Source organism: Hirundo rustica, chromosome 20 (assembly GCF_015227805.2).
Source record: "Hirundo rustica isolate bHirRus1 chromosome 20, bHirRus1.pri.v3, whole genome shotgun sequence".
In the NCBI taxonomy this organism is placed as follows: domain Eukaryota; kingdom Metazoa; phylum Chordata; class Aves; order Passeriformes; family Hirundinidae; genus Hirundo; species Hirundo rustica.
The window spans coordinates 2058908-2085503 of NC_053469.1; the positions used below are offsets into that span (position 1 = coordinate 2058908).

Here is a 26596-nt window from a genome sequence, read left to right on the forward strand (position 1 = left end):
CCGCTTCTCCACGCACCTCTCCGCCGCTTCCTTTTCCCCTCACCGAGCGATCGCCGCCCGCACCGCCGAGCCCCGGGCGCTGCGGCTCCTTTAAGGGCGCTCCCTGAAGGGCCGCCCCGCCGCCATTTTGTCGGAGCGGCGGCCGCGGCGGGTGCGGCTGAGGGGCGGGGCTTGGGCGAGGCCCCGCCCCGCCATTTCCCGCCTCTGGGGCTCCGGCCCCGCCCCTCCATTTCCCGCCTCTGGGGCTCCGGCCCCGCCCCTCCATTTCCCGCCTCTGGGGCTCTGGCCCCGCCCCTCCATTTCCCGCCGCGGCCCCTCAGGGTGAGTGTTCGCCGCTTTGTGGTGAATGAAGCCCAAACCGCTGTATAAACAATAAAACCTTGAGGGGTTTTGGTTTGTTTAAAGCCGGAGTCGCTGTATAAGCAATAAATCTTGGAGGTTTTTTTCCTTATCTGTACTCTATGTGTGTGTCACGTTAGCATCTGACTGCAAAATTTCATATAAATGGGCTTTAGTGGAAATACACAGTTCATTTACAATTACAAACTCTGCGTGTCCGGCCTACATCACAGTCATTTTCATAGAGATGTGCAAATAAATCTCTCTAACACTTGGGCTGCATTAGTTCAGCATCTGTGTAACTAAGTGTGAAATGCAGAGTTGAAAAACCAGTAGGCTGTGTCTCTGAAAAATGTAGGAAAGGAGCATAATTAGATTTTAAAAACACTATTTCAGAGTACTGTTAGACTTTTAAAGCATTTCCCAGTGTTTTTCACTATTTGCACCTTTTTATTTACATACCACCCTTATTGGTATTTAATAGTACCTATGTTGGCCACTCCTTTTAATAATGTTAACCAGTCTTACATTTTATAAGCTTTTGTTCTGTTATTGTTTCCCTTCTTCCTCATTACACTGGTGAGAAGCTGACCTTACTGTAATTCCATTTCATATCGATCAGAAACAGTTTTGTAAATGCTTTTCCCGTAAAGGTTGACCACGATATTTGTTTAAACTTCAGCATTCTTGCACAACTTTGGTTAACTTTACATAAACCTATTTGTTGAGGTACTATCCTAGATATCAGGCCTGCAAAGGTTTTGACACCAATGGTTGTGGGGTTTTTTTTTTTTTTTTTTGCAATTTTTTTTTTTTTTTTTATTTGTGCAAAATGATGTTTGAAATAGTGCATGTTGATTAAATGTGCCCTCATATTTCCATACTGCAGTTTTTATTTGTAATGGAAGTGATCAGAAAGTTGGCATAATCTGGAATACAAGTGACTAAAATAAATTTGTGAGGGAAAAGTTATTTCAAAGCAACAAAAAAATAATGCTGGTTCTAAAAACATCCACACACTGTTTGATATAACTCAAACGCCTTTTTGCTTCAGACACAAAATTAAAGTCACTTTGATTTTTAAAAAAATATTACTAAGGACAAGCTGAATCTATTTTTTTGTTTGTTGGGGTTTTTTCTGCCTCTGAAAATTATTTTATTATGCAGTTGCCAGAAGGAAAGTGAAGACTGGCACAGGATTCCTGTGGACGTATTAAAAATTGAAATCCTAAATTAAAAAAAATTACTAAGCTTAGCAGCTCTGGCTTCCTCAGGAGGCGGCAATAACGTTTCAGTAAAGAATGATCTGCCATTAATTATTAACTGCGAGTGCAATGTGTTGGTGGCATTTGTGCTCACCCACAGCAGAGGCTGTTTAAGCCACCCTCAGGAACATCTATGCTCTGCCGTTGTCCCAGGCACAATGACTGTCTTAATATATTTTATTGTTTTGCTCTTTTCTGGAACGACTTTTAGCCAAGAGAAAACGTAAGTAAAAGCAAATACGGAATTTACTGGAAACGTTACTTGACCTTTGTCCTCTCTTTTGGGTAAATAAATCCAGAATTTAAGTAGAGCCAATACGAAGGGCACTATCCAAGTAGGATTTTAATTAGTGTCTTACAGTAACCTGATTATCCTGTTTGCTTTAACGCCGTGCACGTAACCGAATTACAAAGGGAAGGAAGAAATCGGAAAGAAATACAATTCCATTGTGCTGTTCTTGTTTTATATTCCATGTACAGATATGTCCTTACAGCACCAAAGATCTTCCGAGCTGGGGCCTCTGAGAAAGTTGTAGTTCAAGCTTTTGGTTACGAGAAGGAATTTCCAGTCAATATTGCCCTAAAAAGCTTCCCAGATAAGCTCGTTGTGTATTCGTCTGGTCGGATTTCCTTAACTCCAGCCAACAAATTCCAAGATGCTGTAACTTTAACAGTAAGGAATTCAGACTTTTCTTACAGCCTTTTTGTTATCACGTTTAGTGATAAGCCTTAAAAAAAGATTATTGTAAGTTTTCAGTTGTTTAAACCCTGGGGAGGGAAGCCTAATGCCCCGATTTTTGGTCTGACATCAAAATTATGCTGAATAAAATCAGTGTAAAGGAACAACATGAGGTTAAACATGGAATCAAGCTGTTTTAGAAACATTACCATACTTGTGTACCTTTTAAAATAGGGAGAATCAAATCAAAGTACCAACTACAGCAGCAGTTTTGTTGTGGCCAGGATTCATCATGTGCATAAATGGAAATCTGATAATTTGTACTGCTCTAACCTCATTATTGGGCTTTGAACTTTGCTGGTTTCGTTCTGGGCATAAATTAAATGCAAAATTTCAGAATATCCGTAGCTTAATGCTCCAGACCATCCTCTATCACATATCCTTGTGAGTGTTGACATTTTTATTCAGTGGTACTCAACCACAGGGTGGTAATTGCTTTTCAGATACTCTTTGCATCAAAACATACTGTTGGAAAAAATACATGAAAAATATTTTAATAACCTTCAAAAACCTTTATTTCATCTCCCCCAGGTTCAGCCAACAGATTTACCAAGAACAGATAATTCAGACAAGTATTTGTATTTGGAAGCCGTTTCTCCACATTTTACGAGATTTAAAAAAATTCCCGTTTCTTATGAGAATGGGTTTCTTTTTATTCATACAGACAAACCAGTTTATACTCCTGATCAGTCAGGTAAATAATGCTTATTTCTCTTACTTAATTTTTAAAGTCTGCTGACTCTGCCGAGGAATTAGGATTTAAATGTTCTTTAAGCTCTTGGTTGTGTTGCATTGCCATCAGCTATCTGATTTTTTTATCAGCAGAAAAATACTTTGAATTATTTGATTCAAATAATCAAATAATTTCGCAGCGCAAAGAGTAAAGGATATTCCTGGGAATTTGTTAAAAATATCAGTGACTTTTTTTTGTTGTTGGTTTGATTTTGAGATTTATTGCTGCAATTCTTACAGTGAAAGTCAGAGTTTACTCTCTGAATGAAGAGCTGCAGCCAGCTCGGAGAGAGACTGTCCTGACTTTTGTGGTGAGTTGTAATTGAATTTAATATTAATGTTTTGTAGATCTAATAGCAAATAAAGGTAGGTAGGTAGATGGGAAATCAGTATTGCGATCAATGTTTAATAAAACTGATAGATTTTTTGCAGGTAGCCAGACATCTTTCAAAAGGTTTAAAAATGGCTTTGCAAAGTTGGATAGAGGTTTTCAACAGATCTGAAGTTGTTCCAGAATAGAAAACAAAATTATCTTCAATATCTGGGAAAAAGGGTTTTTGAGAGAACTTTAATAATATATGGGGTTTATACTGTTTGTTTAATTTAAGATATAAAAGTAATCAGTATCTACCATATTTTTTTAGCCTTTAACAATAGGCTTGTTATTACAGTAATTTTAAAGCTATTTTAAGCATAGCTTTTACTTGGTGGAACCAGAGTAAAATCTGTTATCAGAATTTCAGTCTGAGTTGTTTCTACAAATATTTGTGGGTTTATGCTTTGAAACTTTTAAGGAAAATGTGTTTTGGCCAGGCTGCCTCTGAAACCCCAGAATGAAGATTCCCCTTATGATAAGAACAATCTGTAACTGCTCATTCTTTCCTCTTATCATTTCAAGGATCCTGAAGGAGTAGAAGTGGATATTATGGAAGAAAAAGATTTTACTGGAATAGTTTCTTTTCCTGACTTCAAGATTCCTCCTAATCCTAAGTAGATTTATTTAAATTCGTGGGGATTTAATATTTCATATTTCATATGTGTTTCATACAAATCACCAGCATTTTCCCAGGAACAGCAGCATTAAAAAAAAAAAAATCTTTTCAGTTCTCCTTTTAGTCTTGAGAGGGTGCTGAAGCATTATTGAGATGGCAGAAGGATGATAGCAGGGGCTTGAAAAACTGCTTTATAACTGATTTTATTTTCTGTTTGATTTCAACGCTTTAAAATAAGCGTCAAATAATTAGTGATGTATCAAAGAGAATCTGCTCAAAGTAGGCAGAGATTATTACCATGAAATATTATTAAGAAGTAATAATAATTTTTGCCTTCATCTTAAAAACTGTTTGACTGTTGATATTTCATAGGTATGGAATTTGGAAGATTAAAGCCAAGTACAAGAAGGATTTTGTGACCTCAGCTGTGGCAAAATTTGAGGTTAAGGAATATGGTAAGATGTGTCCATGGTGTGATCCTGCATTTTTAGTGTTTTAAAGAACTCAAGCCCCTTGAAATGGTCATGATTCTTCAGTGGCTGAGCACCTGTGGCTTCATGGATCAAACACCCCCCAGTGACCTTTTTTCCTTCTCAATTTACAGCAATGCCAAGCTTTTCCATTGTCATTGAACCAGAGAGTAATTTCATTAGTTCCGATAAATTTGAGAACTTCAGGATTGTTGTGAAAGCCAGGTGAGGAATTCTGAATATTTTGTATCTCTTCTTTTTTTAGCTGAGGAATGATTCTCCTGAATCCAGAATTTTCCTCTTTGCTTTCCTCAAGAAGCTCTTTCATCAAGATAATTTCTGCTCTGTTGGAGAACTAAGTGACCCTTCTTAAAATTCTCTCAAAGTGATTATTTTTCAACAGAAGTGTCTAAACTACACAGACATTTGTTTTCCATCTCTTGCCTAGGCAATTACTCAACAGTTACAACAAATGCTTTGCTGCAGCCACTTAAGTGATCTTACAAGCATTTATTTTGTTTTATTCTCAGCTATTTTTCCAACAAAAAGCTTCCCAGTGCGCATGTTTTCCTTCGTTTTGGAATAATTGAAGAAAGTGAGAAAAAAATGATGCCTCAGGCAATGCATGTAACGAGGGTAAGAAGCAGCAAATCAAATCTGTGTAGAATGCAGGAGCATTCCACGTCACTCTTTAGTCTTCCTCACAGAGACTGTTGTACAGTGATGTATTTTGGCATGTGGTGTAACTGGGGAACACATATCTTAATAGTAATTTTGAATGCAACCCTTGTTTCTAAAATGACAAGCATTTGACAGTTAGTCATGCTCCTGCCCTTAGTAGGCATGCTCCTTAGTATTCATGCTCCTGCCCTTAAAGGCAACAACCTCTACCACCACCTCCCTAAAAAAAAAAAAAAAAAAAAAAAAGAAAAAAGAGGAAGAAATTTCTTTGTATTCTTGCAAAGGAGACTGTCAAGTTGCCCGTCTTTATTCACAGGTTACACTGAATCTTTAGTGGATTAATTTCTATCTGACTATTACTTTCTCTGAAGAGGCTTCTCAGTGATAAGAACAAAAACATTTTAGTAGTTTGTGGTCCCCGTTCTTTTGTTAAACAGTGGGCATCTGTTTATTGAGAAAATAGAGTGAAAAATCTACCCGGTTGGAGCGAAAACCCGGACTGGATTTCTCCCGGAGTACGGAATGGAGTCACCCGGTTGGAGTGAAAACCCGGACTGGATTTCTCCCGGAGTACGGAATGGAGTCACCCGGTTGGAGCGAAAACCTGGACTGGATTTCTCCCGGAGTACGGAATGGAGTCACCCGGTTGGAGGTAAAACCCGGACTGGATTTCTCCTGGAGTACGGAATGGAGTCACCCGGTTGGAGCGAAAACCCGGACTGGATTTCTCCCGGAGTACGGAATGGAGTCACCCGGTTGGAGGTAAAACCTGGACTGGATTTCTCCCGGAGTACGGAATGGAGTCACCCGGTTGGAGTGAAAACCCGGACTGGATTTCTCCCGGAGTACGGAATGGAGTCACCCGGTTGGAGGGAAAACCCAGACTGGATTTCGCCTGGAGTACGGAATGGAGTCACCCAGTTGGATGGAAAACCCGATGGGCTTTTTGACTGGTGTCCAGAATGGAGTCACCCAGTTGTTTGGGGGTTATTTTTCATTTTTTTCCCCAGATTTTCTGCACAAGAAAATCCTCAGCCTGCACGTTAAGGATGGCCTGGAGTTGTTGGATTTGCCCTGGCCAGCAAGCAAGCATGGATTCTCTGCTGCTGGGCTCTGGACACCACCACCCCCCCACCTAGAACCGTGGTTCCAGAGCAACCTAGAACCGCGGTTCCAGAGCAGCCTAGAACCGCGGTTCCAGAGTTACCTAGAACCGCGGTTCCAGAGCAGCCTAGAACCGCGGTTCCAGAGTTACCTAGAACCGCGGTTCCAGAGCAGCCTAGAACCGTACCACCTAGAACCATGGTTCCACCTGCCTAGACTCCTGCAAGGAATGGAGTTCCTATTAAGGCTAGGTTGCCAATGGGGAGGCAGGAGGTGGTTGTTGGTAACATTTTTTTTGTAATCCTCCTATTTTGGGGATGTCTTGTTCTCCATTAAGGTTGTGGATGATGGAGCCTGAGCACAGGAATAGTATGGCTTTGAAGAATACGTGAGTTGAAATATGGCAGAAGGCTAGTTGTGGGAGGTTGAGTCCAGTGGTGACTATTATGAGGCCTAGTTGGCTTGAGGTGGAAAAGGCGATGATTTTTTTGATGTCGTTTTGGGTGAGGGCGCATGTAGCGGCAAATAGTGTGGCAAGAGCTCCTAGGCACAGGCATAGAGTGAGGGCGGTTTGGTTAGTGTTAAATATAGCGTGGGTTCGGAGAAGGAGGAAGATTCCGGCCACTACTGTTGTGCTGGAGTGGAGTAGGGAGGAGACAGGGGTTGGGCCTTCTATGGCGGCTGGGAGTCACGGGTGGAGGCCGAATTGGGCGGATTTGCCTGCTGCTGCCAGAATGAGTCCCAGGAGGGGGAGCGTGGGTGTTTGGGAAGGGGAGGAGAGTTGTTGGATTTCTCAGGTGTTTGAGGTGTAGGCTAGTCATGCTCTACAGAGAATAAGTCCGACGTCGCCAACTCGGTTGTAGAGGACGGCTTGGAGGGCGGCGGTATTAGCTTCTGCTCGGCCGTGTCATCAGCTGATCAGAAGGAAGGATATAATGCCTGCTCCTTCTCAGCCGATGAATAGCAGGAAGAGGTTGTTGGTGACAATTAGGTTTAGTATAGCGATAAGGAATAGGAGGAGGTAGGAGAAGAATTTTGTGATGTATGGATCTGAGGCTATGTATCATGTTGCAAACCGTAGGATAGACCAGGATACGAATAGGGCGATGGGGAAGAATGTGAGGGAGTAGAAGTCTATCTTTAGGCTGATTGGGATTTTGAAGGTTTTGATGAATTTTCATTCTCAGAGGGAAATCAGACTTTCCGTCCCTGTGTAGATGTGGATTGATATTGGGATTAGGCTGATGAGGAAGGAGGTTTTTAGTGTATTTGTGATGGTGGCTGGGCTGTTTTTAAGGTTGGGTGATAGGAGTGGGAGGATAATGGGGGTGGATAGGGTTATTAGGGTTAGTAGGAGGAGGGTGTTTAGGACTAATGGCAGGTCCATTACTTTCACCGGGATTTGCGCTGGGATGAGTGGCTCCTAAGGCCATTGGAATACTGTTATCCTTTGAGAGTAAGGGGGCTGAGGTTTTCTACTCAGATGCAAGAATTAGCAGTTGTTGTTGGTTAAACCTCCCCTGGGCAGGTAAGAAGGTTTTAACTTCTATTTTTAGAATCACAGTTTTGAGCTAAACTTGGTTAAACTCTACTTGCATATGGGGGCACCGGAGACGAGTTCAGGCTTGAAGATGAGGAGAATCAAGGGGATTACGTGTAGGGCTATGAGGAGAATGGATCCTGTGATAGGGGCTTCTACACGAGCTTTGGGGAGTCCTAGATGTAGTCCGTACAGGGGAGCTTTAACGATGAAAGCTATTAGGAGGAGGTGATTGTTGGGTGTGAAAGTTTGAGGATTGGGAAGTCAAGGGTGCCTATTTAGTTACGTAGGTGGAGGATGGCGATTAGCAGGGGGAGTGAGCTGGCGAGTGTGTAGAATAGGAGGTAAATGCCGGCATTGAGTCGTTGGGGCCGGTTCCCTCATCGGTGATGAGGATCAAGGTTGGGACAAGGGTGGCCTCAAATGCGACGTAGAAGAGTATTAGTTCTGAGGCTGAGAAGGCCAGGAGGGTGAAGGGTTGAACTATGATTACTGTTGTGATAAACATTTGTGATAAACCTGGGCTGGATTTCTCTTGGAAACTGGAATGGAGTCGGCAAAGGGGAAAAGAAAACCAAGACTGGATTGCTCACGGAGTCTGGATTGGCGTCACCTGGATGGAGGGAAAATCTGGACTGTAGTCTGGGCAGACAGTCCAGTCTGTGTAGAATGCAAGTGCATAATTCAGGACTGATCCAATCCCACTGAAGATTTTCCATGAAATTTGGTGAGAATGGGCCTCAAGTCGTGATTTGCATCCACAGCTCCGCAGTGTGGACTTCTCCTGTGTAACACTGGCATCAGGGGCAGAGAAATGCTCTTGGAAATGCAATTCAAAGGGAGCATGTGAGGCAACGGCATTTCAATCTGTGATTGAAATTTCTATGAAATAGCTTCAATGCTATCTATTACAGAATAACTGAAATCAAATGGAGACAAGCAGATCAGCATGGTATTGATTTATTCTGGGGAGTATGTTCTACACTAATGATCCCTTTTCCTCATTTACTGAAGATATCTGTGTTATCCCTACCTCTTGCTGAGCCTGCACACAAACTCTGCAATATGTGCCATGGGTTGATTAATTTAAAATAATTTTAGGGAATAAATAATTCTTTTTAAACACATCTCCACCTTTGATTTCCTCTGAAAATAAACAATGAACAGAAACATACTGAATCTGCATATGGTCTGTGTATTATTTCTAAATCATTGATTATAAGGTGATGATTTCTGTTTTGTTTCCAGATTGAAAATGGAATTGCTGAGATAAATTTTAACAGTAAGAAAGCAGCAAGTTCTATAGGGTTTGACAGTCTGGACGCACTGGACGGGTCATATTTATATATTGTGGCATCAGTGTTGGAGTCTATGGGTAAGTTGCTCTTTAACTGAAATTTTTCTTGACACTTCTGCAAATGTGAATAGAACTAGAAAAGAAAATTATAAAGCTAACTTTCATAATATCAGACTTTCTTTAATATTCAGTTCTTCCAAAAGCTTGTAAGGAAGAACAGTCCATTCTCACTATAAAAATGGTTAGGGATTAAACTCACTTTTGGCTATTTGTTCCATGGGGTGCTGTGTTTTGTTAGGTGGCCTCAGTGGAGAGGTAGAGTTCGCTGGAGTCAAGTTTGCTGTCTCTCCTTACAAGCTGAGTTTGATTGCCACTCCTCTCTTCGTGAAGCCTGGGCTTCCCTTCTTCATTAAGGTCAGTTCCCAGGAGCAGGGTGGTCGCAGATTGCAGCATAAACCCTGTAGTGCACAAGCTTTGTTATTTTCTCTCTGTACCACTCTGTGTCTGAACACACTTTAATTCCCATTGACTTGGGCATTTTTTGACTCCCTGTTGTAGAGGCAGCTGAGCGGCTTGAAAGACTCTTCCTGAAAAATGTCACCTTTCTTTGTCCTGATGAACAGGTGCAGGTGAAAGACACCATGGATGACTTTGTTGGAAATGTCCCTGTAACTGTCACTGCACAATCCTTTAGTGAGCAAATGGACGAGACTCAGTTGATATCAGAGGGTTCAGAATCTGGGAGAAGAAGAACAAGCACCACTGATGGAACTGCTTTGTTTGTCGTTAATATCCCATCAAACAGCAAAATGTTGGAGTTTCAAGTGAGTTAAATTGTTCCATTAAATTATTTCTTCAAGAGTGTAATTATTTCTTTGAGGGTAAGGTCTTGAGCTGGCTTCTCTTTTATTAATACCTCAGAACAACATATTGCAGAATGATTTTAATAGTGTCATTGCTTGTTTGCTTAGGTATAATTCTGTACTCAGACTATTCAGACATTTCATTATCTTTCCAGGTGAAAACTGCAGATCCTCGCCTTTCAGATGAAAACCAAGCAAGTAAAACCTATGAAGCAAAAGCTTATTCATCCCTGAGTCAGAGTTATCTCTATATTGACTGGGCTTCAAACCACAAAACCCTGGAAGTGGGGGATGTAATAAATATTAATGTATATCCACAAAGTCACTACATTGATAAAATACACCACTACAGCTATTTGGTGAGTAACAGATGTCTCTGCATAAAATATTGAATTGCAATTTAATATGGATGGCCATGGATGAAAAACCCCAACAATCAAGAGCTATCCTCAGCACAGAATATGTGCAGCTGAGACAGCTTTCAGATACAATCTGTCAGCTTTATAGGAGAAAAAAAAAAAGTCTAATGTTTAAATTTTATATTTATATAGTCTATTTTTTATTTTAAATTCTTATCTGACATTGGCTGGGATTGAGGACAAGTAGAGTTGGTCTCAAGAGCTATTTCAGAAGGTGAAATGTAGATGAAGGAAAAGAAGTGTAGGGACAGCATTTCTTTTTAGTGGAAGGTATAAATTCAAATAATTATTACTTGTGAAAAATGGACTGAATATAAAATTTGACTTTTTTATTCTCCATCATTTTTTTTTAAACTATAGATCACATCGAAAGGGAAGACAGTGAGCTTTGGAACTCAGACGAGAATCAAGGATTTGGAATATGAGCATCTAACCTTTCAGATAACCCAGGAAATGGTTCCTTCAGCACGTCTCATTGTTTACTACATAGTCATGGGAGAAGGAGCTGCAGAGTTAGTGGCTGATTCAGTTTGGCTGAATGTGGAGCAGAAATGTGGGAATAGCCTTGATGTGAGTAGCAAAATAGGCATTGAAATTTGTGAGCATGCATTCGTTTTATGGTCAGATTTTGTCTTGGACATACGCACGTTCTTTAACACTGATTATTGTAGTAAGTGTCTGCCATCAGCTGGATTGATTTCAGAACAATGTGCTTTCAAAATTACCAATATTTGTTTTCAATTTATAGATTAATCTGCAGTCAAGCAAAGAGACACTGAAGCCAGCAGAGGTTGTATCACTCACCATGAGAAGCCAGCCCAATTCCTTTGTAGCTTTGTCATCTATTGACAAGGCCATTTATGGAGTCACAGGAAGAAGGAAGAGAGCGATGGAAAAGGTGAGGTAGCAGCCACAAGAGAAAATCAAGTTGCTCTTTGTTTCACGTTCACATTCAATAACTGATACGTGTCATGCGCTCAGCCAGCCTGAAAATGGGCAGAAGAGAAATTCAAGCCAGAATGAAAGTTGTTTGTTTGAATCTATGGTTCAAAATTACTAAAAGAAATAGTTGACAACCTTTTGAATTCCAGTAGAAGTAAATTGTGGTTTTAAAGGCAGCTCTGAACTCTCTCATCAGAACTCCACAGACCTGGCCAAAAATACGTTGCAGTGTTGGAGAGCTCCTTGCTCAAGGAGCCGTGGAGACTGCCATCTCCGCCTCTGTTTCACAAAGAACCTCTCCAGGCTGTGTCCTGAAGACATTCCGACAGCATGGCACGTGTGTTTCTCCTCAGATCACGCTGCAGCTGGAGAAGAGTGACCTCGGCTGTGGGGCTGGGGGAGGACAGAACAACGTGGCCGTGTTCAGGATGGCCGGGCTCACCTTCCTCACTAATGCAAATGCTGATGACTCAGAGGAAGCAGGTACATTCCTGTGGTCCAGGCATGGGACTGTGGATTTTCTGAAATGTTCCATTGTCATCCTCAGTTGTTATCTTGGAACTCAAGGGGATGGATATACTGATGATTTTTGAGGGGGGAAAACATCTCGTGGAACAGTTACTGTAATCAAAATGAAAATACTTCTATGTGATTAAAACAGCAAACAGAAAAAGCTTCATGCATTTGGAATGGATTGTTGTGTATTTCTGTTTTTAAGAGGACAATGTTATTACAAGAAAAGTTCATGTTGTGTGTACTTTTTATTTTTTTGGACAGGTGAACCTTGCAATGAAGTGTTAAGAACCAAACGGTCTGACTTCAAGGAAAAGATACTCAAAGAAGGTGTTAAAAACATTTCTATGTATACCTTTATGGAAACACATCCATTTGGAATTAAAAACTTTATCTCAAGGAAGTGAATGGTTTTATTTTTATTTCAGTGGCCAAATACCGAGATCGGGAGGGCCGGCAGTGCTGCATGGCTGGAGTGAAGGCTTATCCAGTCTCTGAGACCTGCAGGGAGAGAGCTCAGAGAATTCGGAGGAACCAAAGGTGCATCTCTGCCTTCACAGATTGCTGTGAATTTGCCAACAAGCTGCGGCTGGAAGAGCCAAATAAGCTCCTAATATTGGCCAGAATGCGTGAGTATGAGAGCTCTGGGTGTCCTGCTCCGGCAGAACAGGGGGACAGAGAAGCGATGGACTCTATTAATCCTTCTCTGGTACCTGTCAGGGTTATTCCAGGCAGGGTTTTACCAGTCTCCCAAGACTTTGGTTGTATATCCCTGAAGAGGGGTAGGAGAGCAGCTCTTTGTTGTGTTCAGCTCTCCATTCTGCTCACCCACATTTAGAACACACAGAACAGCGATCAGAGAGTGTGAAGAGTAAACTTGAATGCTAAATTTGAATCCTTTGCCCAGGCCCAAGACAGCCAGTGGGCAACGCCTCAGAAAAGATCTGTGGGAGTGTCAAATTCCTTGTCTTCCATTATCTCCCTATAATTGCTTGTTAACAACTTGATCTGTCAGGATATTGGACAGGTATTCACTTGCGTAAATGGATGAGGTGGGATTAACACAGGTTTTTGAGGGTATTTAGATACCTTTTCTCTTGTATCAGGGTGTTTTTTACTTGCTGTATTTACGTCCTTCAGATTTTGAGGCTCTCTTGGAACTGGATGAGGCACAAGTTCGCAGCTACTTCCCTGAGAGCTGGCTGTGGGAAGTTCACCATCTTTCTTCAAGGTACTGCTTTTCTCAAATCAACTTAATAAAAAAGGAAGTGGTAAAACTGAGATAAACTGGGTAACCTCAGTTGTACCTGAGATGTGTGCTGAAATGCAGTCTTACTCGACCAAACTGTTCCTGCCATGTTCCCTTCCATGATCCACATGATTGTTGAGCCACTTTTCCTTCACTTTGGACCTAAATACCAGCTTCTGTGAAATCAGCTAAAACCAAGTTTATTCAAACGAAAATCCAGAATTCCTGTGTTCTGGCTCAGAGCTTCCCTGAGTCTCTCTCAAAGTATTGCTGGTGATGAGTTGTGCTGTTAACAGATGGTGATGGGAAGTGGATAAATGTAAAAAAACCCACTTTTATTACAGGTCCAAGACTCTGTCTGTCACCTTGCCTGATTCACTGACCACCTGGGAAGTCCAAGGTGTTGGCATTTCAGATAAAGGTGGGTACTGCAGCCCAGCCAGTTTGGAGCTAAAGAATCAGGAAGCTTTGTAGACCCTCTCATTGAGTTTGACACTCATGTTATGAAATGTTCACTTGCTGGTTGATAGACAGGAAAAGAAAACAAAAAATAAGTATTTTAGGGAAAGTAAATCACTTTATGTCATGTCATGAGTGTCAGTGGCGGGGAAAACAAAGCCTGTCTTGTGTGTGACAGTGGCTCATAGAGAGTAAGAAGAAAAAAAATATTGAGTAACTCTTCCCTGGACAACTTTACCTTGTCTTGTTACCTGTAGCTCAGGGACCTGAGATTTTCCTAGATATTTGGTAATCCAAGCAGAGAATTTCTTTGGGAAGAAGAAACCCGAAGAACCTGGGATGTCAGCTGGGGTGTGAGGAGTGGTGAGAGCAGCTTGGATCAGGAAGCAAAAACCTGGGGACTTTTAAAAAGCTCGGACTGTTCAAAGTACAGACTGAAAAATCATAAATCATCACTAAAGGGTGTCAAGACCTTTTCCAACTTGTTTATCAGAAGCGTGGGAAAGACACTCTGCTTTCATGTTTTCAATTCTCTCAGGTATTTGTGTTGCTGCACCTCTGGAAATCCAAGTTGTGAAGGATATCTTCTTGAGCGTTTATGTTCCTTATTCCGTGGTACGAGGGGAGCAAATTGAGCTGAAAGGATCAGTTTATAACCATAAAGCCTCTGCAATTAAGGTAATTTGTGTTAATGAGTCCTGTGGAGGCACTGACATAATAAACTAAAAAAACCTCAAACATTTTTCCTGTGAGTTTCCAGTATAAACAGATCCTTGGACGAGATTTCTTCAGTCCTTAAGCCAGTGTTCTGTTCTGCAAAACAGAGAAGCAGCATTACAGTAACAGAATGCTCAGTAGAGGATTTCAGTGCTTTGATGTTTCTCTGGCGCCGTACCTACCACGGAAACGAGACATTAAAACCTTTCCACCTTTCAGTTCTGTGTTAAAATAGCAGCTGGGAATGGAGTCTGCACCTTTGGAGATTCTGCAAGTGCTGGATCGAGGATGCAGAGCTGTAAATTCAAGACTCTTGATGGTGGCTCTTCCTCAGCAGTTACATTCCGGATACTCCCGCTGGAACTGGGTCTTCACACTGTGAATTTCACATTGCTGACCCCCAGGAACAGTGAAATTGTAGTTAAAACTTTACGTGTCATGGTAAGGAAAGAAAAATTCTCCATTTTCTTTTTTAGCATTTTTGAATTTCAAATTGGGTTCAATTGAGTCAATATAGAAATTTGGCTTTATTTTAATATTATTGCACGATGTCCAGGTATTCACTGAGGTGTGTGCAGTGGAAAAAAAGAATGGCTGCATACTTGAGCACACTCATTTTTAAACTTTGATTATAAGAACTGAAAGATTATATGCATTAAAAAATTAATTAGAACTTTGTAAGCAAAGGAGAATACTTTATTCTAACTTGTTTGGTTTGGATTTTCACTGGAACACAATTTTTTCCTTTCCTGACGTTTAATTTAAATATTTTGCTAAATTTTCTCAAGAACTCTTTTAGAACACTAAAATTCATGTGGAACAGCTGTACAACAGTTAAGTCAAACTCAGCTACAGAGAAAGAAAGCAAAACCACTGTGGCTTTAACCTGTTGTTTCAGCTGATGCATTTGATTAAACAAAAGTGTTTCCATTTTCTACCTCTCTCCTCATAATGATCCCAGCCAGAAGGCATTAAGAAAGAACTCCATGCAGGTTTCACTTTGGATCCACAGGGTGTTTATGGTAAGAGAATTGATGATGTGTCTTCGTGTTATTTTTTTCCTGATCTTGATCCTTGATAATCGAGTTTTCCATAATGTGAAAAACCTGGAGATTTTCCTTCCTGACATCTTGTAAATTTGTCCTTTCCCAAAGATTTCCTGCCTTGCTTAAGGAAACTTGGATTAATTTCTTAAAGGAATCTTTAGATGTATCTTTTAGTGTGATATGATTGTAAACTTTCCTCAGCTTTATTGATGGGAATAGTATATATTCTCATTTAACCAAAGAAACCACAAAGTTTAGGTCCAGATCAGATTTTTTTTTTGTAACAAAAGAAAGATGAAGAGTTTGCACCTCTTCCTCTTCAAAGCTTGACGTTGCTTGCCTGTGCATTTGGGAATATTTTTGCTTTTCAAGTTTTGGTTGCTGAATTCTCAGTTGTAACCTTCAATCTGTCAATTGCAGCTGAATCATCTGTTGATTTAGACTGTGCAGTATTACATACATATACATCTTCAATTCCAGGTTCAATCAAGAGACGACAAGAATTTCGATACAAAGTCCCACTAAATCTGGTCCCCAAAACACAAATTGACAGAAGCGTCAGTGTAAAAGGTAAATAGAAACTTCCAGCGCACTGCATATGCACTTTTCCCTTCTATTTTGTATTAAATTCATCTGATTTTTTTCTTTTTCTTTCGAGAGGAGGCTTTGCAAGCCCCCTTTTAGTGTAGAAATTTAAACACCTCCTAAAGAATGATCACTCATAGGAGTCAGATTCTGCCCTTGGATTCGCTTTCACGAGCTGTTGTTTCAATCCATGCTGGGGTTTCTCCTTGCACAGGACATCTTATGGGTGAAGTGATTGCCACAATCCTGAGCCCCAGAGGCCTGCAGACGCTGACCAGCCTGCCCAAGGGCAGTGCAGAGGCCGAGCTCATGAGCATTGCCCCAGTATTTTACGTGTTCCGCTACCTGGAGGAGTCGGATAATTGGCATTTACTGGGCCCTGAGACCCTGAGGTCCAGGACTCAGATGAGGAGGAAGATGAAAGAAGGTAGGAAAATCTGCTGCTTCTCTTGCTCCAGGGCTGTAGAGGTGCCTGAGATCTGCTCAGTGAGAAGGGTGATACGTGTGAGGGAGCAAATGTAATTCTCCTAACTTTCCTTGTGCTTGGTGTTTCCCTTAGGAATTGTGAGCATCTCATCCTTCAGGAATGCTGACTTTTCCTACAGCATGTGGAAGAACGGGCAAGCTAGCACATGGTGAGCTGAAAGGGGTTTGGGCTGGAAAAAGCCTTATTTCACTCCTTTGCTTTCATATTTTCATCACCAGACAAGAGTGTGATGGTAGATTTAAGCAGTGCTTACAGCTCTGAATGATCTCTTTTGATTCCTTGCTTTCACTTGCCAGGCTTTTTCTTTGTGTTCATAACTCACAGCATGACAACCAAGATGGCTTTGGGATGTAATGAGTTCATACCCTGAAGCCTGGGAATTGATCCTGGTTTAGAATTATTCCAGTAATTACGGCCCATTTGTTGAGTTAAATTTAAAATTAATCTTCGTTATCCCTTTGAACCGTGGGAGTGCGGAGGATAGAGGATCCTGAAGAGTGAGAATTTGTGTGTGCCCTCTGCAGTGTGGGAGCACCTGCCAATCCAAACAAACAGGGTCTGTTCGCTTCCCTTGGCAGGCTGACAGCTTTTGCTCTAAGGATTCTTGGACAAGTGAATCAATACATTGATCTTGATCAAATGTCTGTGTGTGATTCCCTCCTGTGGCTGATTGACAACTGCCAGATGCCAGATGGGTCATTCAATGAATTTTCAAACTACCAACCAGTGAAGCTACAGGTATGAAGCACAAACATTTTCTGTGCTTAGGCAGTAAAACCTGGATATAAAGTAAAACCAGGAGATAAAGAGTTTTAACAATGCAAGGTATTTTAGGCTGCATTTCATCCAAAAACACCCATTCAAGACAACTTTCCTCTTTATTCTAAATTCATTTAAAGCCCAGCACAGTCTTGCAAACCTTTCTATTTTCCCACAAAAAGTAGCTGCTTCTTAATATTCAGAAAAAGAATGTTTAGCTTCATTTCACAATCTAGTAGTCCTGGCTTCTGAATAACTTCATATATTTTGGTTTCTTTTTTTACAAATGAGTTCTTACCATCCAAAGAGTCAAATTTTTTTTCAGGTTTAACTAAACTGATAGTTTTTACAGGAATTTCTATTTGTTTCTCCACCTAAACATTATTTATTTAAATGAACCTTAATTTCTATTTCATTATCTTTATTATTTGGTTTTTGTAGGGTACCTTACCTCGAGAAGCTAAAGAAAAATCTTTGTATCTCACAGCATTTTCTATTATTGGAATTTCCAAGTCAATGAAAATATGTCCTACTCAGGTAAACATTATTTTTATTTCTGCCAGTGGGCATGTTCTGGGCTTCCGATTTTTTCCCTTTTCTTTGACATTTGTTTAAAAAAACAAGAGGGTTTTTTTTTCAGTTTCTCAGATTTATTTGCTTTGTTAGTCTTTGTCTTTCAAAGTCAGCAAAACAACACGGAATTTCTGGATTTATTAGGAGATACTGTAGAAGACGTTATATATCTGTATAGTCTTGACAGAGAAGGTGTGTTTCTGTAGGGTCAGTCTGCTGGGTGTGAAAATACATCTAAAAGAATATTTAGATGTATCTTTTAGTGTGATATGATTGTAACCTTTCCTCAGCATTATTAATGGGAATAAAATATGTTCTCATTTAACCAAAGAAACCACAAAGTTTAGGTCCAGATCAGTTTTTGGGGGTTTTTTTGGGTAATGAAAGAAAGATGAAGAGTTTGCACCCGTTCCTTCTCAAAGCTTGACGTTGCTTGCCTGTGCATTTGGGAATATTTCTGCTTTTCAAGTTTTGGTCGCTGAATTCTGACTGAATTGCTGAATCTGATGGTAATGTTCTCAGAAAATCCACGATGCCAGGAGCAGAGCAGGGGATTATTTGGTGCAGAACGTGCAGCTGGCCCAGAGCCCCTTCACCATGGCCATCACCGCCTACGCCCTGGCCCTGGTGGACCTCAACCACCTCTCGGCACGGGCAGCATTCTCTGCCCTGAAGAAAGAGGCCTTTGTCACAGGTACTGCTCCACTCCCACTGCTCCCCACCAGCCCTGAACCCAGCAGCTGCTCTGCACCACATCCGTGCCCATCGCCTTCCAAACAGCAGGATTTTAGCGTGGGAGGAGTGGGTTTCCATCCCTGCGGGGTGCAGAGCGAGCCCTGGCTGGGCAGTGCCTCACCTGGTCCGGCAGAGCTGCTGCTGTGCTGGCATCTGAACCCTCTCCTCCTCCTGCAGGTGACCCTCCCATCCACAGGTTTTGGAAAGATGCTTTCAAAACACAAGACCAGCCCACCCCCAGCTCTGTCACTGCCCAAATGGTGGAAACCACAGCCTATGCCTTGCTCACTGCTCTGCTAAGAGGGGATGAAAACTATGCCAAGCCCATCATCAAATGGCTCTCTGAAGAGCAGAGACACGGGGGAGGATTTTATTCAACTCAGGTGTGCGTTTATATATTTTGTCCTCGTTCTTCGAGCACCAAAATCTGAAGGGTTTTTTCCCATCCCTGGAAACTGGAGGCCGGGGAGGATGGAGCTGAGCAGCCTGGGACAGTGGAAGGTGTCCCTGGAATGAGAGGGGCTTTGAGGTCCCTTCCGACCCAAACCATTCCTCGGTTCTGTGATGTCAACATTTTAGGGGGATAATACAATTAAATGACCACACAAGATCAGAGTCCCGTGTGTGGGATTAGTATCGAGTGGCTCCATTGCCGTGACACTCTTGGTCTCTGGGAAATCTGACTTCTCTTCATTAATATAAGCTGAAATTTTATAAATAGCATCCCTGGAGTTAATTCTGTGTAATTGATTTCTGACAGGACACTATTAATGCCCTCGAGGCCTTGACTGAATATTCCCTGCTTGTCAAGCGGCTGAATTTGGACATGGATGTTAAAGTAGCCTACAAAAATGGTGGACCCCTAAACTTATTTAAACTGACGGAAGACAACTTTGTGGGAAGAACTGTGACAGTGAGTGAATAATACTGCTTTTAAAAAGGGAAAACAGAGTTCTTAGCATCTTTGTAAATGAATATTTGAGCTTTGAAAAAGTCACTAAAATAGCTATTTAAAAAAAAAAAAAAACCAAGCTGGTAATAATTTGGTATAGAAAATGTTTGAGGACTTTGTTTATCTGTTGTATTTAATTTGAATATTCATTTAAATTTAATATTTCTGCAGAATCTGTGATGTATTTGAAATGTAAGCAAGACAAGCAGATCAGCCGACCTGAATTGTTGCTAATTGTTGCTAATCTTTACTATTAATGTGTAACTTCTCCTTTCTCACCAATTCTTTAGGCACCTTTGCAAGATGATCTATATGTAAGCACTGGCAGCAGCACTGGCATAGCTACAGTAAATGTAAGTATGCAACAAAGCTTTTTAAATGGAATTTCCCTTTTCTTGATATGATGTGGCTTTGCTCAAGAACTCCCCATTTCTTTCTGTGCTGATCATTTATTGGCTCTGCTTTGCTGGTATTTTTATATCACCAATAAACCAGACTTGTTTGTGTTCTCCCCAGTGTGAGTTTTTTTACAGTTTTATGTCAGCTTTGAGGATTCTTTAATGCTGCTTCTGTTCTGTTCGATTTATTTGTGGGTGTGCAGGTGAGGACAGTGTATAACACCATTGGTACTTCTGAAGAGTCCTGTAACTTTGACCTGAAGATTGTTCCAAAGAGAGATGATGGTAAAGGGTTAATATAATTTTAAATGTTGCTGCTCGGGTCAGTACAAGGGCAGGAGGGGAAAAAATCCTGGGTTTTTAATGAGTGTTAAAATCCTGGGTTTTTAATGAGTGTTTTTACTAAGAAAGAAATAAATCCTGCCACTTTCTAAATGCAAAACTGGAAATCAAGCTGCTAAAAGCTTTTTTTAGCCCTGTTTAAAATGATTGCATTTCCGTGAATAGAATGAATATTTCATTTATTTCTGTTAGGTTCATTTTTAGTCATTTATGGAAGAGTTTTTACAGGTGGGGGACTGAGAAGAAAGAAATCTGATGGGGAGTGGGAGGGGTTGCAGTGAGTTCTACAAAGTACTGAGAGTTCTAGTTCAGTTACAACAGGGGACAGAACCAAATTCTGAGTTTAAACAATACAAACACACAAAGAACTACATTCAACCTTAAAGCCGTTGTTTCACCTGAATTACCAAAGAGGGAAATGTCATTTGCTTGTGGCTAGATCATGAATTCCCATAAAAATAGCCACCAAAACAGTGTAAAGAATTACCTTCCACCCATGAAAACACTTTGTGAGAGTTTGGGGCCGGTGCTTCTGCAGAGTTGTGAAATCCTTTGGCTCTGCTTGGTACGAACAGGTCGCATAAAAGAAGATGGGGAACCCCTGGGGCGCCTGGAGGCTTGTGCAAAGTAAGTGCAGCTGATTTATTCTGATTATCAATAATTCCACCAGCTCTCCTGATCTTTCCTTTCTGTTTCTTCGCTGTTGTGTACGTGTGTAAGCAGAATTAGAGCCACGGGTCATGATCTCTGTGGGAAGGAGTCTTCAAGTTATATTTGGGTTCTCCTGGAAGCGTTAAAAGCTTCTTTGTGCGTGGCCTTGGCATAAATCTGGATTGATTCATCTGGAATATTTTGCTTCATTACGAGCTTACTGTGGCCTCAGCGCTGACAGATTTTTCCTCAGGTTTTTCTGGGATCACATTCAAAGAGGTCTCTTTCATTTCAGTTATAATTAGCTAATATTGGCTTTAATTTAACTCAGGTACAGGCCCAGCGCCAGGGAGCCCCGGTCGGGGTCTGCTCATGCTGTGATGGACATAGGGCTGGTCAGTGGAGTGGAAGCCAATCCAGAGGATTTATCTACTGCAAGTATTCAAGAATGGTTTTCCTCTTACTGGCTCTACACGACAGAGCTGTAATATTTACCGTTCTTCACCCTTTTCTGTGCCCTGCAGCTTGCGAGTGGAGTTGATCAGCTGATAGCAGACTATGAGATAAAAGATGGGCGTGTTCTCCTGCAGATAGACTCTGTATGTTACCCCTTTCCTGACTGTAAGCACTGCTTTTACTCTTTGGACTCATTTGGCCTCCTTTGGAGCTCCTTAATTCATGTGTCTCTCAAACAGGTGCCAGCTCACAAGTTCCTGTGCGTTGGCTTCAGGATCAGTGAGCTTTTCCGGGTTGGGATGCTGAACCCTGCCGCCTTCTCTGTGTATGAATACCATGCACCAGGTGTGTTCCAGCTCTTCACATCCTTGTTTGCCTCTTAGCTCCGTGTTTCTCCCAAAGAATTGCATTTTTCCACCTTGAACAGATTTTTTTACTCTGTTTTATTTGAAGCTCAGGTGACTTTTAACTCACCAAGTTTCAGCGTTGATGACTTGGTCTTTGATTTTCTACGTGTATTTGTAATTTCTTTCTGGGCTTTCTAGATAAAAGATGCACCATGCTTTACAACCCCTATGGAAATGAAAAACTCGTGAGGTTGTGCGAAGGAGATGAATGCAAGTGCATGGAAGGTAAGCTTTATTTGAAGATGTTTTTTCATTTTGCTTGGTGGGAAAATGCAGTGCAGTGCTTTGAACAAAACCACACTGATCAGAAGGAAAAAGTCCTCATAAGAACACAGGGGTTTCCCCTCCAAATTTTATTTTAAAGAAGAAATTTAAGGACGTGTGCAGTGTGATCTACAATGGAAGTCTGACTTGTTTGAGGCATTATTTTTTTTATTTTAAATATTCACTGTTCCAGCATGCAATCTCATACTTATGGTGGTGCCCAGTTAATTATCCCAATCAGGATGTTGGAAATCCGTGTTTCCTTTGTGGCCGTTTGCTGACGTTCTCTTACCTCTGCCTTTCCCTTTCTCCTCGGAGCTGAGTGTGGTAAGGTCCAGGAGAGACTCGACGGGTCGATAACTGAGAGCAGGAGAGAGGCTGCCTGCCAGAGGGACACTGCTTATGGTAAGGGGGGGCTCACTGCCCCTTCCCCTGCTCTGGAACGTTTGTTTGCTCTGTCTGCTGCAAAGCATCTTGTGCAAACGAGAGCTGTCGTCATTAGAAGTTCAGTGTGGCTGCCAGTGGCATAGAGTGATGTGGAGAAAGGTGGGTCCTACCCACAGCTTCCCTCAGGTGTGGGTGGGGCTTCCCAGTGCTTTCTGCCCCCATAACCGCTGCGTTCCCAGCAATCGGTGCTGTGAACACAAAACTCTCCTTCTGAGCATCCCTGAGAGGTTCGGGGTGCAAGGCGTAACCGGGCTCTGCTTTGTGTCGTCCCGCAGTTTACAAAGTGAGCATCCTGTCTCGCAGTGAGGAAGGGTTTTTTGTGAAGTATTCTGCCAGGCTTCTGGACCTCTACAAAAGGGGTGAGTGTCCTGCTCCACGCTCCTGCTCCTGGCAGAAAGGAGTTGGAATGTTCTTGGGCACTCACTGTCTTGCCTGTTTGCTGATAGGGCCTGTGGAACTGAAGCTCATGTTCACTCCTTTTTCCTCTGAGTTCAGGCATCCCATACCTCCTTAAAATTACTATAGTATAAAATTATTTCATGTGCACAAGGCTTATTTGCCATTCAGATTTAACTGAAAAGTCTTTCACACAAGATGTGGTTTATATCATCAAATTTTCCGGTTATAGAACAGTGGCAAAGAGATCCCTTGGCTGTGCAGTACTGTAGAACTTCTTAGTGTTTTCTACCTAACATATGAATTACTGGAAATTCTTTTTGTGTAATTGTCCAATTCTTGATTTTTTTTTTTTTTTTTAAACTTCAGGACAGGCTTTTGCTCAAAAAAATAACGAGATAACGTTTGTTAAAAAGAAGACCTGCACAGATGTTGAACTGAGCCCAGGAGAGCAGTATTTGATCATGGGAAAAGAAGCCTTAAAGATAATCGTTGGTTACAGCTTCAAGTAAGTCATTTACCACCAGGATAAGCTGAGATTTAATCATGAAGTGTTTGTATGTAATAATTCTTGTGAGGTACGGAATTGATTTAATTTTAAAAGCATTCAACCAACAGTCACACAATGTGTTATCAGATGTGCACACTTAAAGCAGGATTAGGAGCACAGAGCAAGCACTTCCATATTGTAATATTTTTTTTCTGGTTGATATTTTGCTTCCCAAATCTCAGCAGCAAATGATCATTTTCTGTTCTCTTCTTAGATTCCAGTACCCTTTGGACTCCAGCACTTGGATTGAGTGGTGGCCTTCAAATACAGCCTGTACCTCCTGTCAGGAGTTTCTGGACACAATGGATGACTTTGCTGAAGATCTCCTCATCAGTGGCTGTTAATTCACCTGGACAGCTTTTAAATTAAAAATCCAGATCAAATCTCATGGAAAAGGAGAAAAATCCTCACCTATTTATTAATTCATTTGGAGCTGAACACTCATTAATAGTTATCATGGAAAATTATCTTGGCATGTATTTTATAGCAACGTTATTACAGCAGAGTCATGCTCAAATATGATTTTAAGCTTGGATGGGAGAATAACACAGAATGGTGCAAAGACATTTGAAGTCAAAAGAAGTGGTTTGACTGTTGAAACAAAGATGAAAAGCACTGTATTTTCATTAAACCCAAGTCTTATCAGAACACAAATACATCCAGCCACTTTGTAAGCTCTCTGCAAAAGAAACTTCATTCCTTAGCTTTTCCTTTTGTACTCTTCATTTGAATCCCTGCATTTCCATTCCTGACAGTAACTGATGCTGGTTTTATGCTCTGCTTTCTTGTATATATATATAAAAAAAAAAAACCAAACAAAAAAAACCCAAAGAAAATTCTTCAATCCTATGTGTGCCTTTCATTATTTGTGTTTTAAGACACAGTCAACTGAATCGACATCTCCTGTAACTGAGGTGGATTAAAACAAATGTTTCTTTGGAATTGATGCCTGAATTGGACAGTTACAAATCTCTCCTTGCCTCCAGGAAAGTGGCAGATGAAAGGCCAATTTTCCTGCTCCCAGCTCCTGGCACAAATCACCTTGGTTCCCAGTAAAACTGAGAAGAGAGTTTGATACAAAGTACAGTTGCACACATTTTTATTTGTATTGAAAAGTTGCCCGAAAGCAGCACGTCCAAGAACTTTAAAATTACTGTTTTCCCTCTCTCTTAGGAATATCTCGATCCAGAACATTTAAGATGTGGAAAGAAGATAGGCAGAGATGATGCAGTTTTTAATTTTGGCTCTGTGAGTATTTCAATTTTTTTTTTATCCTCCAAACTTTCTAAGAAGCACAAGAAGCTCACGCTGTGTCCAGTAATAACTGGATATAAATTCAAACTGCAGGGAGAAGTACATGGAAAAGCTCAGTGGGGCTGTCTAGACAGGCCACCTCTAAATATTTCTGCTTCTGAACTGGTGACTGTGTATTGTGGGACCTAATTATCCCTTTAAATGACAAGGAGCGTGTCTTGTTTTCACAGGTGACTTGTGACATTTAAGGTCCATTGATTTTTAGTGAGCCAGACTGCATAAAAGGCTCCTGAAGAACAGTTATTTAAAAATAACACATAAAAATACTGCTCTTAAATATCAAATTGCAGTCACTGGTTAAAAAAAAAAAAAAAATCTTTAATCTTATTTGTTATCTCAGTTTCTATTCAGAATTGTCTATCCAGTGTATCCCTGAGATCAGTAAAATACTTCAAGCACATGTATTTAAATGGGAACACTTGTACAGATGTTTAGCCACGTGTAGGATGGAGGTGTGTGCAGGTACCAGTGCCAGGAAGATTTACCTTCCCCACATGGCCTGGCTCGACTTTCACAGCAGAGCCGTGTGCGGGAAAGGTATATCTGTGTCTCCATCTGCTTCCACAGGCAAATTATCTTGGCAGATTTCCCCAGGGCCCCGTTAGCAGGACAAGAGGAGATGGAAATGGCACGGCAGGGATTTTAGAACTCAGTGCCACCTTAGTGCCTCATGGTCACAGAGTTCTGAGGCACTGAACATCCCCCAGGATTAATCCCAGCAAACGTGGAAATCCTTGGAATAATCACTGCTTAGGTGACTCATCTGTATTATGAAATGGAAATTATTTCAAAGCACATTCTGTCCTTCCAAGCTTGCTGTGGATTCTGGGCACCAGAGCTGTGCTTTTCTCTCTGAATTGTACACAGTGTTTTTCTGTTCCTTGCTTGTTTATGTCTGTGATGTGCAAGTCTCCAAATGTTCCAGCCTTTGAATCCCCAGCCAACAGCTGTAGTGCTTCCAGAAAAGCTTGCATTTCCCTGCGCCGCTGCTGCAGAGCTCCCAAAGGCAGAGTGAGGTGACAGCTCTGCCTCCCTGCTAGTGAAGTGACCCCCAGAGCTGAGTGCTCCAGCCCACGTTTATCCCCGCTTTTCCACGTTTATCCCCACTTTTCCACGTTTATCCCCACTTTTCCAAGGAAATGGATCTTGCCTGCACAGATAATCTCTGAAAGCAGGACTCTCTGAGGGCAATTAAATAAGTTTGGGCATTAGATTTTCGTCCCTTTGAATGAGGAAACTCAGCAGATGCCATTCAAATGTGATTCTCCCTGGATGCTCTTGGCAGGCTTGAGGTGGTTGAATTCCAGAGGTTACAACAAATCTAAGGGTTAATACTGTGTTATCCTTTAGCTGTTTTATAAAATCGTCTATTTCTGTACATTGCCATTTGTACTTTGCTGGTTTTTAGACAGCTAAGCATCACAAAATGATCTAATTCCTCATTTCATTGCAAGCAGAAATGAATCTCAACGGCCCAAGCTGGTGAGTGACTTGAATAGCCCAAATTCCAGCCTGTTATGCACAGTGACACGTGAAACTCCCACTTTGGTCTGGGCTGAGAGCTGCTGGGCTGTGCCAAAGAGCTGTGACTAATTCAGGGGGAGAGCCAAAGGGTGCCTTTCTCTGGCCATTGTTTCCCGAGCAAGGGAGAAGTGATTTTGTGTGTAGAATCTTTCAGGACGTGCCACAAGCCCTGGGCAGCCTTACTCAGGCAAGTGCTCTGTCAAAAATGGTGTGGAATTCGGAACACCTGGCAGTTTTAGGAGAGGAGTGGTAAATCACTATTGCAGGTTAATAACATTACTTCAATTCCTCCATAGTGACTGTCATAATTCCCTCTTGGCTGGCCCCAAGACATCTATTAATTACTAAGTGGAAGAGAAGAATGATCTGGGAGGGTACAAGCCGAAGTT

The 26596-nt window shown here is 41.4% G+C and overlaps 1 protein-coding gene across 1 annotated transcript; it reads left to right on the forward strand.

Annotated features, from left to right (window-relative positions):
- The first annotated feature begins 1762 nt into the window (after window positions 1-1762).
- Window positions 1763-24045, forward strand: C5 (complement C5). Its single transcript, XM_040083281.2, has 41 exons — window positions 1763-1827; window positions 2085-2277; window positions 2875-3037; window positions 3316-3386; window positions 3974-4065; window positions 4440-4522; window positions 4672-4762; window positions 5068-5173; window positions 9111-9237; window positions 9458-9573; window positions 9783-9983; window positions 10178-10381; window positions 10802-11011; window positions 11190-11339; window positions 11737-11866; window positions 12161-12226; window positions 12325-12525; window positions 13037-13127; window positions 13490-13566; window positions 14143-14282; window positions 14541-14762; window positions 15283-15343; window positions 15848-15937; window positions 16167-16379; window positions 16512-16587; window positions 17018-17177; window positions 17640-17735; window positions 18294-18465; window positions 18684-18889; window positions 19267-19419; window positions 19749-19811; window positions 20060-20141; window positions 20774-20825; window positions 21181-21283; window positions 21374-21448; window positions 21545-21650; window positions 21851-21937; window positions 22295-22381; window positions 22699-22782; window positions 23189-23327; window positions 23584-24045. Exons 1-41 carry the CDS (start codon window positions 1763-1765, stop codon window positions 23711-23713), a joined length of 5034 nt encoding a protein of 1677 aa, XP_039939215.1. The 3' UTR covers window positions 23714-24045.
- The last annotated feature ends 2551 nt before the right edge of the window (window positions 24046-26596 follow it).